This window comes from Polistes fuscatus, unplaced genomic scaffold (assembly GCF_010416935.1).
Source record: "Polistes fuscatus isolate 324 unplaced genomic scaffold, CU_Pfus_HIC Scaffold12, whole genome shotgun sequence".
NCBI classification, from domain to species: domain Eukaryota; kingdom Metazoa; phylum Arthropoda; class Insecta; order Hymenoptera; family Vespidae; genus Polistes; species Polistes fuscatus.
In genome coordinates this window covers 1,333,212-1,353,913 of record NW_025113020.1, presented here as the reverse complement: position 1 = coordinate 1,353,913, position 20,702 = coordinate 1,333,212, and the positions used below count along the sequence as shown (strand labels likewise).

At 31.0% G+C, this 20,702-nt stretch overlaps 1 protein-coding gene across 3 annotated transcripts; it reads left to right on the top strand.

Moving 5' to 3' along the window:
* The first annotated feature begins 7,950 nt into the window (after window positions 1-7,950).
* On the top strand, window positions 7,951-11,845 carry LOC122526676 (cytochrome P450 4C1-like). Of its 3 annotated transcripts, XM_043650208.1 has the most exons (13): window positions 7,951-8,093; window positions 8,308-8,466; window positions 8,578-8,687; window positions 9,063-9,153; window positions 9,640-9,831; window positions 9,912-10,005; window positions 10,073-10,175; window positions 10,254-10,368; window positions 10,439-10,554; window positions 10,625-10,693; window positions 10,959-11,124; window positions 11,221-11,400; window positions 11,476-11,845. In XM_043650208.1, exons 2-13 carry the CDS (start codon window positions 8,316-8,318, stop codon window positions 11,631-11,633), a joined length of 1,545 nt encoding a protein of 514 aa, XP_043506143.1. In that variant the 5' UTR covers window positions 7,951-8,093; window positions 8,308-8,315; the 3' UTR covers window positions 11,634-11,845. The 3 variants fall into 3 exon arrangements, with proteins under 3 accessions (XP_043506143.1, XP_043506144.1, XP_043506146.1); XM_043650209.1 differs by lacking the exons at window positions 7,951-8,093; window positions 8,578-8,687 and having other exon boundaries at window positions 8,396-8,466; XM_043650211.1 differs by lacking the exons at window positions 7,951-8,093; window positions 8,308-8,466 and having other exon boundaries at window positions 8,621-8,687; window positions 9,002-9,153.
* Window positions 11,846-20,702: the final 8,857 nt, after the last annotated feature.

Genomic DNA, 20,702 nt, shown 5'->3' with positions numbered 1-20,702 from the left:
TATTAAATCCAATGAAAAATCTTCGCTTATACCTGTACCCTAAATAAAATTAAAATTTTTAAAAGATGTCAATATTTTACGTTAAGTAAAAATTTGATAACTCACGGAATTTATTCTCGGTGTGCGGGAAAAATGGTAATGAAGTAGAATAACAGTGAAAAGTGGTAATATTATCACTAATAGCATGATGATACCATAATCCATCGGATTTTTAGACAAAGAAAGCAAATATTTCACAAAATAAGTGATTTCTTTCGGAGCATAAATTTTCATAGAGAACCAGAATATAGGAAAGTATATATCTGAGACATTTTTGGCAAGTCTGAAAAAAGATGAAAAGAAATATCAAATTGTTTTACAAGAAATGAAGATTATTTTTCTTTTAGGCGAATTAATCGATATTGCTGTTTAGCTAAAACAATCATACTCAACCTGCAGCCCGTGGCCGCATAGCTGAACAGCCCATGGTAACTAGGCAAAACATATTTTATCAAAATCCAAATTTTGTCCAGTTAATCCCCCATACATACCATATATTAGAAGGAGACTAAATAAGCGGCAATTCCTATGGCGTCACTCAGGTAGCACAGGTACAAAATTTAAACCAACTTTAAAAGTATTTGTTCAAAGCTGATATTTGAATATTTTATTACTTACTATTATTATTATTTAAAAAAAATAATGACAGAAAATTATGATGATTTTGAGGTTATGGCAGACACTTCTGAACAAAATCGAATTTCAAATGTATTTTAACAAATCTGAAATTTTAATATGTTATTTATTACAGTATTAAGAGCCTACATTTTATACTACATTTATATTTATTTTTTGGCTACAGCATCCCGGCAGACAACGAAACCTTATCTACAGCCCGTGCATACGTATGTATATGAGTACTATACTATGTAGAGAATAAAAAGATCTTTTTTATTTCTCTATTCTCAATGATTCAGTATTATTGTAATCACTCGAACAAATCGTCTCTTTTTTTGCAGTACATTTCAATAACGGTTTTTTGTCAAATATTTTTAGTGTATTTTTTAAAGTTGATATGGAGTGCATCGTATAAAGTGAGCGTAATTCTGAGCGTAAATCTTCCTGACGGAGATTTCCTTAAACTTATTAAAGTAATTGTAAGTGTCGTAGAAAAGTTGGACGTGTTAAAAAATCTTTTCGAACGTTATTTCGATCTTGTTGAACGTTTCGTCCCTTTCATTGGGACTTCATCAGCAATTCGATCGTTATTGTTCCAAGTCTTTACATATTTTTTATAAGTAAACTATACTTAACATTTACAATTCATTATCTTAAATTCAACTAAGTGCGATTTGAGGTCATCGTTATTACCGAAATTTTAACTCTTTAAGAAGTTTTATAAATTTCGGAATAAATGATAATCCGATGGTGTAAGGTCGAGGCTGTATGAGAAATGCGACATCACTTCCCAACCAAGCTCCAATAGTTTCGTACGTGTCGCTAAAGACGTGTAAGGCCTCGCATTGTCGTGGTGGAACACGATTCCTTTGCAATTTGCTAATTTTGGCCTTTACTCTTTTGATTACTTCCTCCAATTTCATAAGTTATTAGCAGTAAACATCTGAATTGATCGTTCGGTTGTTTAGAAGCAGCTCAAAATACACAACACCCTTGTAATCCCACCAGATTGACAGCATTACCTTTTTTTGATGCAACTCAGCTTTTGATATGGTTTGTGCTGGTTCATTATACTTGGACCATGATCTTTTTCGATTAACTTTATTGTAGACAATCCATTTTTCATCACCAGTGATAATTCGTTTCAAAAAAGGTCGATCGCATTACGTTTAAAATGCGTACCACAAACATTGATTCGTTGTGTTGGGTGAATTTCTTTTAATTCGTGCGGAACCCAAATATCGATCTTCTTAACAAGTCAAAGACGTCTTATATGATTTTCAATTGTCGTGTGTGATACATTTAACTGTTTTGCAATCTCTCGCACAGTTATGTGATGATTCGATTCAATTATCGCTTTCATTTTGTCATCATCAACTTCAGAAGGTCGACCAGAACGTTGGTCATCTTTCAGTGAGAAATCTCCAGAACGAAATTTCTTAAACCAATTCTGACAAGTGCGTTCTGTTAAACAATCAACACCATAAACTTCACATATCACTTTGAGAGCCTCAGCCACTTTCTTGCCTTTATGAAAATAAAAAAGTAAAATGTGTCGAAAATACTTATTTTAACACTCCATGTTAAAACTGACAGTAAACAGACAGTTGTAAACAATATTACACGAAATTGGTTTCTATAGCGACCTAAAGGTATCGACTACCAAATCTTAAAAGAAAAAATATTTTAACGTTGAAAGAAAAATAACGAAACAAACATAACGCTAACTACTGGTGCAAACCGAAATTATTTTCTTGCCCACCTAATAGATTCCTGCAGCGCGACGACTTCTGCCTCGTACTTTTCGATCTCCCCGATCATCGATTGCAACGCTCCGGATTCGTACAGACTTCGTACGTTTCACGTATCCACTTTGAGATCTCTCCCGTTTTTGGACTTTATCCGACATGAGTTTCCCAGGGTAAACCCCACCCGGAGATCCGAATGGGGGACTAGTTTATCTCCGGAAAATTTTACCCTAGCAGAATCCACGGCGAGGATTGGTTGTTATCAAATAAAGTCATTTTACGGTTTGAGCTTATCAGACCTACGCCCAACTCCCAACCAGGAGTGCCTTTTCCAATCGGCTATCCACGACTTCTTATTCACTTTATTCGCAGCTAACCTCTATCTCTATCCGAGAAAAAGATGCTATTCCTCTATCCGCAACCTGAGGACGCGCTGTGCCGTGGTGACTAGAACTCACTCACCCCGGGGATCATAACAACTAGTTGTACTTGCCCGAGATTAGCAGCTGTTATGCTAACACAGAATACTATAATAAATAACATATTAAAATTTCAGATTTTTTAAAATACATGTGATATTTGATTTCTTTTTAAAAGTGTCTGCCATTATTTTTTTTTTGAAGAATAATAATAGTAAATAATAAAATATCCAAATATCAGCCTTAAACAAATACTTTTAAAGTTGGTCTTAATTTGGTATCTTACCTACCTTAGTGATGCCATAGAAATCGCTGCCGAGCTTAGTTAGTCTCCCTCTAATGTATGGTAGGTATGAGAGATTGACTGGACGAAATTTTAACTTTGATAAAATATGTTTTGCCTACTTTCTATGGACTCTTAAGCTAACATAGTTCGAAAAACTTCCAGGTACGATCTGCCAAACAAGTCGTGAATTTATCTTTTTCTTTTATTAAAATAAATAAATAAAATAATATATATATATATATATATATATATAAAATTAACTGAGAGACGGCTGTTTGAATGCCATACGGGATCGATCTTTCGTGAGAAACGAAACAATAGATATTATTATTATTTTAATACACCTATCTTTTTCCAACTCGGTGACCTTTTTTTCTGTCATTGCTTTTCAACACATGTCAATGTGCGGCTAGCTTGATATAGAAAACAAACGTATGCGGTCCACGAAGAAAAAAGGTTGAGTAAACCTTTCACTATAACTTCAAATGTACTTACGATACATTATTCGACGATTCAATGAGCATGTTGATTTGTAATCGAGCTTCCATCTCCAATGGAATTCCTGTTAACTGTCAAATAAAAAAATTATATTTAAATATTATATTTAAATTCTTAACATTGTAATTAAGTGGTTATTGCAAAAATTATAAAATACTTAGTTGCTACCAGTCAAGATAGTAGAGCATCGTTTCTCAAACTATGCTACATGTATCACTAATACCACATTACGTTATTTTTGATGCTACAATTTTTTGACAAAATATTTAAGCAAATGTTGAGAAGAAATACATTTTAATATTTTAACGAGTTTAATTTAAGAATATATTAAAATATTATCAATTTTAAATATTTTATTTTTTGATTATAAACACACCATTTGAAATGTATTCATTTTTTAATCAATAAATGCTTGATGATACATATATTTTTGTATTTTTATTAATTTTATACAAAATTTGGAAAATTTGAAAACTTCCGTACTAAAGAATAATATTAACATGTATTTTAATAGAAATAGCAATTAATTCGATACTTTTTAAACAAATTTAGTATTTATTTGTAAAGTACATCTGTTATATTGTTCGAAATAATCTTATTTTCGATTACTTTGATCAATCTTTCAGGCAACTTGTAAATCTCTTGACGAAAAAAAGATGACTACTTTAATGCAAAGAATTTAATATCAGACCCCCAATTTAATTGTAGCACCAAATATTTGATCATATGTATTAGTTACGCGTATTAGTTATTAACGATTATTTAATGAAGATTACTCGTCTAATCGTTTAAAAATACTCACAGGTTCTATATTAATGTAGAAGCTATGATCATCTTCGTTGGGATTCATTCCTATAACCTGATTACCAAGAATAGGATCAGCTTTATAAAAATGAGGAAGACTAACAAAAACTGGTGCTCCGTAGCGACAGGATGTTATATTTATTAAACCACTCGGACTGCATTCGCCATTGCAATAGCAATTATTTAATGTACGAAAATCTTTATCTTTCTTAAATTCGATGGTCTTCTTAAAATACTTTTCTTGCTCGTGTGCCCGACGTCTTTCCATATTGTTTCCCAAAGTTTCTTCCCCCAGACTATATTGACTGGTATGAATACCCATAATAAATTTCTCTTTTATGAATTCGAATGTTAATGGTCTATAAAATGAGAACGAAGTATTTAAGAGAGATACGAAAACAATAATAATTCATTATTGTTGGGGAGGATCTCTTTCTTTATAAAAAATATTTTCTCTATTGTTTTCTATTCTCCTATATTTATATATGTTACTGTTAAAAAGTGTGAAATCCATTAATTTATAAAAAAAACTCGTCATTACACGAAATTATCAGGCCAACCAATTAAAGGTAGAAATAAGGCAGAATTACATACTTTATCTTGATAATGTATGAGTTTACGAGATGAGTTTGAGTATGAGATGAGTTTATCACCTTAATTATCCCCTCTACGTCTAGCACCGGGTTATCGCCTCTACGTCTACCACCGGATATAATATCTTTAAGACGTATTCGTCTTAACAGATGAATTCTTTGCCTCTCTAATAATCCTCTCGCTTGTTGTCTCCAGGTATCTTGTTTCCAAGTGTCCTCGTAGGCGTCCAGCGTTAGAATAGGCCGAATGTCTTTTGTAATGGGCCCTGCAGGGTGCACTCACTCGACGGTCGAGTGGTGGGGGTTATGAACACTAGTTACTAGTAACTCTCTATCGATTAGTGGGCGCACAGTAACTATGGATTTTTGGTTATGATCGATTCCGATCGTACACTTACGATCGGCCGTTCTTGAAAGTAGTAGTCCGGTATGACGGTCGAAAATTCGACGTTTCGTCATGAATTATTTTAAATATGAAAGTAAAATGCGATCGTTTCGAAATTTTTACATGTTTTTATAGGTGTCTTGAAATGTACAAAATAAATTTTTTTTAATAAATTTTATATTAATTTGTCAATAATTTTTTCTGTCTAAGTTGAGCCCCTAAAAAATAGTTAAGTTGTTTCGGAGAAGCACACAACCTTCCGTAGTCATTTAAAATAAAAAATTATAGAGATTATTTTTCTGTAGGCTTTATTCTAATGAACTATTCAATAATATGCATATTAAAAAAAAAATAAAAAAATAAAAATTGACTTATAAAAAAAAGGTTTTCAAAATTGAATTTTTCTTTTAATAAATTTTTTAAAAAAGTTTATTTATCATAAAAAATGTAATGTTTTGAAAGTTACGTATTTACCTATGTGTGTTTAAAATAACAGGTTCAATTTTTAGCCTAATCGGTGAATAGTTTTAAATCAATGCTTCCTCGAAATTCCGTAAACGTGATTTCGAGAAAAGCAAAAGTTCAAAGTTTTTCATACTTTCATACAAACTACAGCGCGCTTGTTTCTTTTGGCTATAATTTTGAAAATATTCTAAATTTTATCTACGGCCTACTACCTAAAGTAATCGGGAAATACATAATTTATGAACGTTCATGAATATCTATGATTGCTATATTTGTAAAACATACAGTCTTGTGGCAGCCCGCTTAAGGGACATCACTAGTGCGATATTTTGAAAAGTCGATTTTTTTGTTGTTGCATATTTCGATAGTCTATACCTTTAAAAATAACATACAAAAATTTCAAGTGTCTATCTCAAATAGTTTTTGAGTTACATCCATCTAAGAAACAACATACTCTTACCGTACAATATCAGTAACTTAAACTTTAAACGCATTTATCTCGAAATTACATTTTTCAACTTTAATGCAGTTATAATTTGAAGACAAATCATCCGATCGATTTGATTCTTTTTGCAGCTTCTTTTATATATGTTTTTCCATACCATGAACCTCCAGTTTTTCGATCAAATATAAAATGTAATTTTAACAGGCCAAAAATCATCAAATTTTCGTCAGTAGTTTCGGTACTGTTTTTGGACTCTTGGGAGATTGCAAATAACTTGCTGAATTTTCAATTTTTTTATTCAAAAATTTTATTATGTACTTATTATAAATCCACAAATGTTTCCTTCAAATATTAAAAAATTTCATATAATAATTTTTATTAAAAGATTTCACAAAAATCACCTTTTTTAAGGAGGTTACACTAGTGGTGGCCCTTTATGATTCTTTTGAATATCCGAACCTTTCTTACCTGAGTAAATATCCTTTCCTTTTTTTGAAATCTGTTCTCAGATATCTTTACCATCAGTTAACACGATCAGAAATTTTCCGTTGCGACAAATTCTTTAAATATTCTGACAAAAGACGGAACGGACGCGAATGGGTGTAGCCGGCGACATTGCAACTTTTGCGACTTAAACCACTGTGGTGTCGCCGGACGTCATAGTGTTAATATTAACTAACACAATAGCTTTTGTAAAAACTGCGTTTCTATATTGTTCATTATTTACTTTATTTTATTTTATTCAGTAGTATTTATGTCAATTACAATAATTGATGTTTTATATTGGTTTATTTTATATTATTTATATTAGTAGTAATTATTAAACTTTCATATTATTTTACAAAATTTTATCTGAATTTTTTTCCAATCATTTTCTAAACAGAGAGCTTAAGATCGTAAATAAATAAACATTATTATTATTGATATTGTAATTACAAGCAAACTAGTTAACCAATATCGATAATATGCGGATTGGAAACTATGAACCTAACTGCAAACGAATTCGCATAAGGAACTATCTATCTCTCTTAACTTTGTTTTGTTCGTTCTTATCATTTTTTTATTGTTGCGCCAAGAAATGTTTCCCTTTCTCATAGAAAGTACACAAACGCAATCACATTTATGTCAATAAAATTGGTATCGTTCGTAACAATATTTGATGTGTGATAGCTTTCGTTTAACTTTTTGGCCTGATCTAAATGTAATCCAAAATATTTGAATGGATTCTTATCTAAAAAATTGGAAATATCAAGCAATATAAAATAATAATTAAACTTCCTGTACCGTAATTTTGTTTAGAAATTATATCCTTTATAATTATACCAAATAAATATTTATAAATTAAAAAGAAAACTAAGATAAAATAATCTGTTGACATACACTATTTTGTTTATTGATAACGACTTTTTAAAGCATAGCCTTTTGCTACATGCGTAATTCTATTTCGTTATCTTTTCTCGTTATGGAAATTTATCGTATTTTTTTAAATATTAAGATTTTAATTTAATTAATTGAAAGAGAGATTAATGAAGGCAAGATCATAGATTAAAAAGAGTTGAGATTTTTACGTTTTTATCTAATGATTAAGTATCAATACATGATGCTAATAATTTATCGATATTATCATTTCTTTAACGGAAATTGTTCAGTAAGCGTTGCAACAATCTAACGATTAAACAAGTTTTTTCTTAACGCACAAGAAATAATATTTTTTATAAATTACTAAACATACAAATCCTCTAAATACAGTTAAATTATTTTATTTCTATTTTTTTAATACATATAGCTAACGTGTAAGTGTTTGTTTTTACTTATTAAAAAAGGAACAAATAATTAAGGAATTTAATTTTTACATTATTAAACATTTCATAGACTACACTGTTCATATTAATCATTCAAAAGCATTGAAGTATTTAAAAAAGTGTTATCCTTGACAACAATATTTGATACGTAAGATTGCTCTTGTTACAATCATAGTTCATTCTTGTAATTTTGCCTATTTTCCAGATTTAATCATGCTCGCTATCTTATTGGGTTTAATTTTATTTCTATTTGCATTACATTGTATTATAAGATATAGAAGAGTGGGAAGACTTTTAAGTCTTATTCCAGGACCTCACGAATATCCGATAATTGGAAATATGTATCATTTTCAAGTTGACGATGGTAAGGAATATTACAATATTTTTATTTAGGAATTATATAATAAACTGCGATTCTTCCCAGTCGATAATGTTCTTACTTAATATTTTTTTTAACCGATTGTCAATTATTTAGATTATTTGCTTCAAATAGTATGGAGAACTGATAATGAGTATTATCCAATTTATAAAGTATGGACCTTATTTCATTTTGTAGTAGTTTTACTCGATCCAGAAGATATTCAGGTAAATTATTAGAAAATAATAACGAAATTAATTTCTTTTTATTTTCATTTAGCTTTTTTGAAGTATAGAAAAGTTATATGTAGTCTATTTTATCCATTATAAGAAATGCATTATCGAATATTTTAAAAACCATTACGAAAATATTAAATTACCGTAAACAAAGCATTGCAGGATTATCTATATATCTTTTTATAACTACAATTTTAAAAAATTTATTTTAATTATCGCAAATACATTTTATGAAATAAAAATTCTCAAAAAGTGATTAAAAAAAAATTTTGATATTTATAAGAATAAAATGTCTTTCTGCCCAGCATTAAACGTTTATCGAAAAAAGAAATGCATACAAGTTAAAAAAATTTAATTTCGTCTAAGGTACTATTAAAGAGCAATGAACATATGGAAAAAGGAGTTGTTTACAAATATCTTAAGCCCTGGCTTTCTTCTGGATTACTAATTAGCAGCGGTAAGCAATTTAAATAAATAAAGATAATATAATATTTTTACTATATATATATCTAAAATTAAGTATCTTAAATAATAGAATTAAATAAGGGGCATGTAGTATAAATACGTCTTTATTTCTTCGTGCCTTACAAAGAGACTCCCGTTTTTTTTCTCTCTTTTTGAAATTTCCATCTGTTTTTTTTACAATTAAAATTTTCTATTTTAATAATTGTCACATATTTCGAGAAAGTTTCAACTGTATCTTATCCTCGAATTAAGCATGCTTGACAAAAGTTCAACTATCTCGTTTATCTTCTAACAAATGTCGTGACAATCAGAAATTTAGAGATATTTCTTAATTCTTTTATCGCTAATAAATAATCATATAAACACCACGGAAGAATACTATCCTATAGACACTTACAAAAAGAGAAAATGAATCGCATTTTTTCCTAAAGCCTTCTAATATATTTAATAATATTTTAAATATAACTTAATTTGACAGGTAAAAAATGGCACTTACGACGGAAGATGTTAACTCCTGCATTTCACTTCAATATCCTTAAACATTACTTTACTAATTTAAATGAGGAATCACAAAATCTCGTCGTATCTCTTAAAAAGGAGGCAGATGGAAATCCTGTTGTCAAAGATTTACGAACATTTATCAGCAAATATACTCTTAACGCAATATGTCGTTAGTAAATAAAAATATTTTCAGTATATGTAATAATTAATATAAGCAATTAATTTTTTATTTCCGAATCTTCTTTATAGAAACAGCTTTGGGTACCCAATTGGCAGAAAAGTGCGAGCTGGAATCTGAATATCGTCATGCTGTTCATGTTTATAGCAGAATTGCTACATATAGGTAATTTATTAATATTTGTTTTGAGAGAAAATCAATCGAATAAGGAATGTGATTCATTGTTTATTAGATTTTCGAGACCTTGGTACTTTTTCGATGCTATATTTGCATTTACACAACTTGGTAGAATACAAAAAGATGCGTTGAAAACGTTGCACAGTTTTTCGAGAAATGTACGTCTTTCATAATGATCATTTATATCTGCGTTTTTCGAAAATATCTAGATTAGGCAAGTGTTACATGTATTCCAGATAATTGCGGAAAGGAAACGTTTTCACAAACAAACTAATGGGAAATATTTGCAAATCTATGAGAATATTGAAGAGGATGACGTTTCTAATAAAGATTCGGAGAAGGACGATGAGTGTATTCGAATTTTTTAAATAAGAAAAAAGTTAATTGAAGAAACAGGGTCAATACAATTTTTATGTTACAGATATGCGGTATAAAAATAGACTTTCTTTATTAGATCTGCTTATAGCCGCATCTTGGAATGATAATCAAATAGATGAGGAAGGAATTCGTGAAGAAGTTGATACTTTCATGTTTGAAGTAGGTTCTCGAAAATATTCTTACTTAGAAGAAAAAAGTTAAAAAATATTCTCAAGAGCAATATTTTTAGGGTCATGATACTACCGCAAGTGCACTGTGCTTTGCTTTGAGTCTTTTTGCTAAGCACAAAGATGTCCAGGTAATATGACTAGCTAAGATTATCAGTTAAAACAATAAAAAAAAAGTTTTTTTTTACTTTTTACACATTATTGAAGAATTATTCATTGAATCGTTTCATTAATTTTAGTGTCTTGCTAGTATTATTAGTTTTTATAATATTTACTCTCAATAAATAGTTATTTTTATTGCTTAAATTGGAACAAAAATTATCAGAATTCCATAATTATTTTTTAGCGATGTTCATAGCTTATACAATAAAACATCAGTGACGTATTTATTTCTAGGAAAATATAAGGGAGGAGGTTAAATCGATTATGCAAGAAAATAATAATTTGACGATATCGTCTCTTCCAAAACTTTCGTATTTAGAGAGATGTTTAAAAGAATCACTTCGTTTGTATCCAAGCGTTCATATAATTTCTCGGCAAATTTCTAATGATTTGCAGCTGAGTATGAAATATTTGCATATATATGCATACTTTAATATCACAGTTATATTATTGATTCCTTATTTTATTTTCTATGTAATTTGCATTTATTTTGTAGAACATTATTTAATTCCATCTGGTGTGATGGTTGGAGTGAGCATTTACAGCGTACACAGAAATGAAAAATATTGGCCAAATCCAAACGTTTTTGATCCGGACAGATTTTTACCGGAAAATATTAAAGGACGACATCCCTACTCCTACATACCATTTAGTGCGGGACCAAGAAATTGTATTGGTATGTGTCTCATGTTTAAATCAGCACAGAAACTATAAAATTTTTTTTTTCATTCTTGTATTTTTCATGCTGCAGGTCAAAAGTTGGCAATGCTTGAGCTTAAACTCTTCGTAGCTTTTATATTGTACAATTTTGAGGTGGAACCAGTTGATGAGCTAGACGACGTTACGTTTTCGTCAGATGTCATTCTTACATCTAAACTATTTCGAATCAAATTTATACCAATTACATAGTTTTTTTTACACATTATACTTTACAAAATTACATAAATTCCGATTTATGATTTATTTTCGATGTCATACATACTATTTTATAAGTCCTGTTCTTTTTTCATTAATAAGTATGTATTTTTTTTCTGTAAACTCAGTCAATCATTCAATAAGATTGATCGATAACGTAAGGGAATAAATATTGAAGAAAACTCTAATAAATAAGATACTTTTATTAACCGTGACTAGAATTATTTTATTCTTGTTTATCGAGGTGGTGACAGAGGCCTACCCCTCTATCTGCAGAAAAATGTTAAGATATTACTTTAATTTTTAATCTTCTTTTTCCACTGTAATATAATTCTAACTAATTTCCTACATAAAATACCCTTTTCCTCTCCGATTTGTCACATCCAAATCTCATCACTTGCTAACACATTGAAAATTTTTTAGTTAACTCCTTGGTAAAGGCTTCGCAGCTTGATCAAAAATTGTTCACACTCTTCATTACGCGACAAGACGTAACAAATCTATAGCAAATAATTTTTTTTTATAGGTTATAAAATATATTTTGTTTAAATATTAAAGATGATAATATATGAATAATAATGGTCTTCTTCTTTTTCTTCATTCTTTAGTTTAGGCAAATTGCCTGTTTCGTAACGACGTTTCTTTTTTTTCTGCCTATTGCACTGTTAAATTGTCGCACCATCGTTTTCGTGGGCGCCCCGTGCTTCTGCGGCCAACCGGTGACTTATCCCGTGCAATTCTGACAATTCTTCCGTTGTCCATTCTGTTGATATGTTCGTTCCATTCTTTTTTCCTTTTTAGTATCCATTCGTTAATGTTTTCCACTTTGCATGTTCTTCTTATATCTTCACTTCTCTCTCGATCCAGTAGTGTTTTTCCAGCTATTCTGCGAAGAACTCTCATTTCGGTTGTCTCTAGTAACTGTTTCGTTTTCGCCGTGTCTGGTCGAGTTTCTGCGGTATGTGACATAATAGGTCTTACCATTGCCTTGTAGATTCTTGCTTTGGTCTCTATGTTCATGTTTTTGTTTCGCCATATTGTGTCATTCAAACAACCCGCTATTCTGGATGCCTTCATTGTCTGTTCTCTTACCTCTGCTTCAACATCACCATACCCTGAGATTTCTATTCCTAGGTACTTAAATCTCATTTCCTGCTGAATAACCTTCCCTTCAATTTCCAGTTTGCACCTTAATGGCGTCTTTGACGTTGTCATGCATTTAGTTTTCTGGGCCAATATCTTCATATTGAATAATTTGGATATGCAGTTAAATCGGTGTAGTAGACGTTGTAGATCATCCTTATTTTCGGCCACTAATACAGCGTCATCAGCATAGCATAGGATGGTTATTTCTTCGTTGCCCATTTTATATCCTTTTAGCAGTCTTACATTTCTTATTATTTCGTCCATAATGATGTTAAAAAGCAGGGGACTTAGGGAATCCCCTTGTCGGATACCACGACCTGCATCAATCGGTTCAGTCAAGGCGCTTGGATCTTATTGTTTCTATAGATGTCCTCTATGGTCTTGATAAGATTATTCGGAATTTGCCGGTTATAGAGGAGGTGTATAACATCCTTTAACTGCACTCGGTCGAATGCCTTTTCCAGATCAATGAAACACATATATGCTGGTCTGTTGTATTCAATTGATTTTTCTGTTATCTGTCTTATGATGAAAACCGCGTCTGTGCACGATCTGCCTGATCTGAATCCCTGTTGTTCGTCTTCTAGATTCGTTAAGCTGTTAATTTTATTCGTTATAATCTTTGTTGTTAGTTTTAATGAAGTGTTTAAAAGATTTATTCCCCTGTAGTTTGTAGGCAGCTTTTTGTCTCCTTTTTTAAACATAACTATAGTTGTACTAGTTCGCCATTCGTCAGGTATTCTGTGTTGGTATAGTATTTTTTGTATTAGGAATGTTAACTGTTGTGTGAGACGTTGGCCACCATATTTTAGCAGTTCGTTTGGAATGCCATCTTGCCCTGGGCTCTTCCTATTCTTTAGTCTTCGAATAGCTGTTTCTACATCACTGGACTCAATTTGTATGTCGCTTTTAGTTATTATTTCTGGCGTATTTAGTTCCGTTTGAGGTTCTTCTGATTTATAGAGCTCTGTTAGATAGTTAATCCAATTTTCTTTTGTGATCTGGTTTGTTTCGATCATTTCATTGACCTCCTTTCTTTGATTTCTAATAAATCGCCAGATTTGTTTTTGGAGTCCATAGAAGTCACTCTCCATTCTTTTCGAAAAAATCTCCCAATAATGTTGCTTTGTTTGCCTTACTAATGTCGCTGTTTGATTCCGGATTCGTCTATACGTTTCGTATGATTCAGGTGTTCTTAATGTCCTATAGTTAAGGTATGCTATTTTCCTTTTTTTGCATATTTCCTTAATCTCTGGGCGGAACCAAGGAGTTTTGATCATTCTAGCCCGGTTTTTTACAGTTCGTGTTCCCAGGGCTTCATATGCAGCTTCTAAAATGTTAGTTTTTAGTTTCTTCCAGGCCGTGTTTGTATTATCTTCTTCTTTTATTGGGTTTATTTCGATTTTATCCTTTAACCTGTTCTCATATAGTTGTTTGGTTGGTAAGTTCCATAGTGACTCGATGTTTATTTTCGATTCTTGAGTTGCTCGGGCAAGATTTCTTTGGGGTTTAAACTTCATTCTTATCTTTGCTAATAGCGGGCTATGATCGCTTCCTACATTCGCGGAGTTTAACGTCCTGATATCTAATATTTGGTTTGGTTGGACGTATCTGTTGGTAACAATATAATCAATTGTAGACCTGAAGCCTCTGGTGTTGCTGTATGTAAATTTATAGTGTTCCTTATGATTGTAAATTGTATTATTAATCCTTAGCTCGTTAAATGTGCATAACTGTGTCATTAGTTCTCCATTGTCATTTAACACGTTTTCGTTGAACCTTTGTTTTATTCCAGGTATTATTTCGTTTCCGATGCGGGCGTTAAAATCTCCAAGGATTATCATTTGTTGGTTACATGGTAATGATCCGACTAAATTTTGTAGTTGGTCGTAGAAGGCTTCTCTTTCTTCTTTTGTTTTATTATCTTCGGGTGCATAAATTGACACTATATTTAATTTTTGATTTTCCGCTTCCATTTTTAAAACCAAGATTCGTGAAGATACGTAGTTACATTCTTGTATGTTATTTTGATACTTCTTAGACACTGCGATGGCTACCCCTTCCTTTGCCCTGATTTGTTTTTCGACTCCACTATAGATCACTAAGTAGTCGTCGTACTGTATTTGTCCTTTGCCTTTCTTTTTGGTTTCTTGTAAGGCGCATATATCGATGTTATTATCTTTCAGTTCTTTCAGGGTTTCTTGATCTTTATTATTAAATGATTTGATGTTCCAGGTAGCCAGACGCATTATGTGTTCTTTTTTCCAATTCGTTGTCCTTTTCGTCGTCCTTTTCCTTGCATGTGTCGTCATCTGTAGATCAGTCCTATTTCGAGGCAGAGTGTCGGTTCTATGAGCCATAATCTTTTTTTTACGTTGGGTAGGGAGCTAACCTGATCCAACAACCTTCCTCCTTTTCCCGGGCTTAGGACCGGCAACATGATCGCTGATCTGCGATCATGCAGGCGGAGTTAGTACTTATGATAATAATAATAATAAATAAATATATTTATTTTTTTTTTGTTATGATGATAATATAAATAGCAAGTAGTATTAGTAGTAATAGTGTTAATAATAATAGTAATACTGTATAGTGATAATAGTTATAGTATGTAATAGAAATATAGGGGAATAGTAATAGTAATATTAATTAGTAGAAGACAATATATATGATTTCATGCATCATTGTATTCATGCAAATATGTTTTAGTATCTCTTGTATAAGATGAATTATTACATTGTTCCTTTGACCATTGGCAGATATATTTTGGTACAATGCTAAAACTTTAATGGTATCCGGCAAAAAGCAAGAAAAGTAACAGAATGGTTAGTATCTTCAAAATTATTCTTGCTTGAAGAAAAAATACTTAATTACTTGTTTGCTACCAAATCATTTGTAAATCAATTGTAAATTCTCGAATTTGTTTCTTCTAATTTTGTATTCGTTGCATCCACACGAAGATCGAACCTCCAACTCATTGCATTTCTAATTTGTAAATATAATTTGTTATTAAAAATTGTGTTATTGAACTCAGGAGAGGTGGAATAATTCTTCCTGCCCCGAAAACCTCTTAACAACCTCTTTTCTAGCTCCACGTATATCAATAAGTATAGGTTTTTTACAAAAATATTACATTTCTTAGAAGAAACATTAAAGGGAAACAAATATAACGACTTATTACTTATTTTAATAAATTTAGACGTCCGTTATTAGTATTCATATATATTTTCACACGTAGTTATTTTAAAATTTAATTGACTTCTGTCGTGAGCATAAAAATAGAATTTCTATAATATTAATTGTATGTCACTGAGAAATAACGATTCCTATTTCATATAATAAAGGCTATAATATTTCTTTTACATTCAGTATTATATATTCGTTTAAAATCAAAAGCCTAGTTTTTTGCAAATAGTTATTACAATGTTTTTGCGGTAAAATTAATTCTTATTTATTTTTTAAATAAAAGCTGATTATTTTTTTGGTGCTTGCTATTTTATGCACAGGAATTCCATTAGCTTTATTTTATAAATAATATTTTGGATCCAGGAAATGTAGAAAAAAATGCGTATATAAAGAGAATACGAATGATTATCATAAATTTGAGAATCTGCTGTTAAATTTGCACTAATTCCAGAACTGACAATACCTCTTAAAAACCATAATTCTTCAGCTTTAAATAAGATTCCCCTTCCACTATCATCATCATAAACAGATATTCCTACAATAAATGTATTATTCGCTTGATATTACTTATGAATATGTTACTTTTCACATATTGATTTTTATCTTTTACTAACCATTTGTATAGCCCGCATAAAATTTGTCATTTGTTATTAAATGCTCGTATATAACATAATTGTTTATAGCTTTGCATTGAATACTAGAGACGTAGGGCAGTGTTGTTAATTGGAGAAGAGGTTGACCCAGAAGCAATAAATCAAAATCCCCTAACTATTCCTTCTCCAGATTCAATAATAGTATCATCTAAACATGCTGGTAATAACATTTGTGTAAATACAAATGGTGCTTCAATTTCCAAGAGTGCTATGTCATAAGCATAATTCCCTAATAAGCCCTAATAATGACAAGAACATAAATATGTTTTACCTGAAAAATAATATATGATACACTTAACAATAAGTTCATTGATTTGGAAAAGGCATTCGACCGTATGCAGTTAAAGGATGTTGTACACTTCCTTTATAACCGGCAAATTCTGAATAATCTCATCAAAACCATACAGAACATCTACAGAAACAATAAGATCCAAGCAAAGATAAATGGTGTCCTGACTGAACCGATTGATGCAGGTCGTGGTATCCGACAAGGGGATTCCCTAAGTCCCCTGCTTTTTAACATCATTATGAACGAAATAATAAGAAATGTAAGACTGCTAAAAGGATATAAAATGGGCAACGAAGAAATAACCATCCTATGCTATGCTGATGACGCTGTATTAGTGGCCGAAAATAAGGATGATCTACAACGTCTACTACACCGATTTAACTGCATAGCCAAATTATTCAATATGAAGATATCGGCCCAGAAAACTAAATACATGACAACGTCAAAGACGTCATTAAGGTGCAAACTGGAAATTGAAGGGAAGTTATTTAGCAGGAAATGAGATTTAAGTACCTAGGAATAGAAATCTCAGGGTATGGTGATGTTGAAGCAGAGGTAAGAGAACAGACAATGAAGGCATCCAGAATAGCGGGTTGTTTAAATGACACAATATGGCGAAACAAAAGCATGGATATAGAGACCAAGGCAAGAATCTATAAGGCAACGGTGAGACCTATTATGACATATACCGCAGAAACTCGACCAGACACAGCGAAAACGAAACAGTTACTAGAGACCACCGAAATGAGAGTTCTTCGCATATTAGTTGGAAAAACTGGACCGAGAGAGAAGAGAAGATATAGGAAGAGCATGCAAAGTGGAGAACGTTAACGAGTGGATACTAAGAAAAAAAAAGAATGGAACGAACATATTAGCAGAATGGACAATAGAAGAATCGTCAGAATTGCACGGGATAAATCACCGATTGGCCGCAGAAGTACAGGGCGCCCACGAAAACGATGGTGCGACAATTTAGCAGTGCAATAGGCAGAAAAAACGTCGTTACGAAACAGGCAACTTGCCTAAACTAAAGAATGAAGAAGAAGAAGAACACTTAACAATAAATAAGTTACATAAATCGATTCGAAGATTCATATTTTATTAAATATTAGATAAATTTTTTTCTTTTTCATACCCTAGCTTTCTTAACAAAACGTGGATCATGCTTTTTATAATCATAGTCACGATCTGTATTTCCAGTTGCTATGTAATATTTTTCAGAGTCATTTACTCTATTATCTCTTTCATTGAAACCACAATGAGCAGCGGTGACAAGCAAATTCTCTTTATAATTATTACTTCACAAATAAATTCTTTTGGTCCATTTAATAGTATCGTCTCATACAAATTAGCATGCCAAGGAACAAAATCAGCATTGATTCCATTTACAATGAGCGATTTATCGTTTAGAGTTTTCACATATCCACATTCTAGAATATGTATTAAAAGTAAAATTATTATATTTAATATTTGCGCAAAAATAGTAACAAATGTACAAAAACATATTAAAGTAATATAAATATTCAAAAATATCGTAGTAAATAATTTTTATTATAATAAAATATTTAATAGAAAATAATTAATAGTCCCGACCTCATGTAAGAAATAAGTTTTAGGATAAAGTTCGAAATTTTAAGTATGGATCTATTTATAGTAACTTATTAAAGATAATTTTCCGATTTTTAAATTAAAGCAATATTTATCGATGTAAAACATATGATATTTAAACAAAAAATTTGTAATAGAAGAGAAAAGTTGTTATTTTATCAGAAAATTTTATAATGACAATGCTTTTTCCGGTGTGAACATTAAAAGCTTGCAAACCTGGAATGCATTTTATTGCATCCGGTGTCCATTGACCTTTTTCATTACATCTAACTTCATTTATTTGTGATAATAGGCCTGTGATATAGGTCTCATATCTTCTGATTTTTAAATTAAAAGAAATTTTTTCTAGCATGCTGAATTCTGATAATATTTCGAGAATAAAATTTTTTGAATATATTATGAGAGTTTCTAAAATCATGCTCATATAAATCTAATTGTAAGTACTTCTGGTTGTTTGTAAACCTTAATTGTGTTAAAAATTCAAGCTATGATATCAGGATTATTTGGGTTACGATTATCTGCATGTACTATAAATTTGAAAGACAGTACTTCGAATTATAAAACGGTTTAATAATTTTTCTTATTATAGGTTTAAAATGTTTTCCTGCTAGACCAAAATAAACATTAATAAACTGCGAACCTGGTAAACATCGTATAGGTTCGTGTTCCCATTCATTTCTTTCGTTACATATAACTTGATTCTTTGGTGCTATAAAATAATTTTCCATTTCATGAAAACCATCGCGACAACTTTTAAATGCAAATGTTCCAGGCAAAACAGGTGATTCGCAAGATACACTTTTGCAATTAAATGTACAAAAAGCGTACGTTGATGCTTAAACTAGTGATTCGCAACGAATTTCTAAAATGATAAAAGAATCATTTACGAAAAAATTCAAAATACTAGACAAAGCATTTCGTGTATAGAAGAAGAATTGTTACGGACTTTTTTAAGGCATTGTACATAATACTTAGTTAATCTATAAAATATTAAATGCTATTTAGGAAATGTTGAGAAGAATACATTATCGGGCAACAGGCACACACACTTTTTGAGACTACGCGTGCCGCTATACTATGCGCACTTCTATAAACTGAAACTTGTGTGTGCCGCTATTTTAAGGAACAAAAAATACAGATAAGAAATCTTCTGTTTCCTACGTTCCAAAAACCGCATGGCATTGTGGCTAATACCTAGGAAAAGCTCACATTCCCTGAAGGTCTCACTTTCTCTATAACATATATATTCATAAATTGTTTGCCGCAATAAAATTTAAATTATATATGTTACCTTTACAAAATGGAATATAATCCCAACTTCCATCAGACCGACATATTGCAATTTTGGAATCTCGAACTTTATAACCCAAATTACAATTGTAATACAAACTAGATTTATGAGGTAATTTTTCATCTTCTTCTACTTCTATTTCTAAATATAAGCTTCCTCCTAACTGTATTAAGGTCCGATTACCATTATTAGGCTGAGGAGACACTAAGCAAGAGTTTGCTTTTTCTGCACCATTTGATGGTTGTAAGAAAGTTAAGAGGGCTAAGAAAAGAAAGTAATTGATTAACTATCTTATCATTTGTTTAGTAAGTTTATTAAAAGAACTATATAGAGTAATAGACCTAGACTCTTTTATAATACGATGGTCTTTTACCGTCTAAGTAAAAATGACAAATCACTCCTGTATTCAAACTCTTTGCAAAATCTAATTTGTAGGGAGACGTATTAACTATTTTTGATAATAAATTTTTAGGAGTATTTAGTATCGCTGATTATGAATCTGATATTATTCAAAGAGAAAAACTCTGTACTACAACATTTCATTAAAACATAATCGAGAGGCAAAAAATTAGGATCATAGCAGCGATTTCTTAATTCATATATTTCGATATTTTTCGTTGTAGTCAGAGACGTTTTAAACGATATTTGGTAAATAGATTTAAATTTCCCTAGTCTAGTTAGCTTCTAGTCATCGTTAAGTCAAACTAGACCAAAGGATAAAATGACCTCAAACTACCCCCAACAGTCCCTGTCAGCAAAGTTATTGCGTTATGTGACCTGAATTATTTTTCGCAAGTCGTAGGTCTCATCTTTAGTCTAATGAGTTTTGACGACTGCTTCTCCCACTTTCTTTCGTTACTATCATATTATATTAATTCCTTTCTACTCTC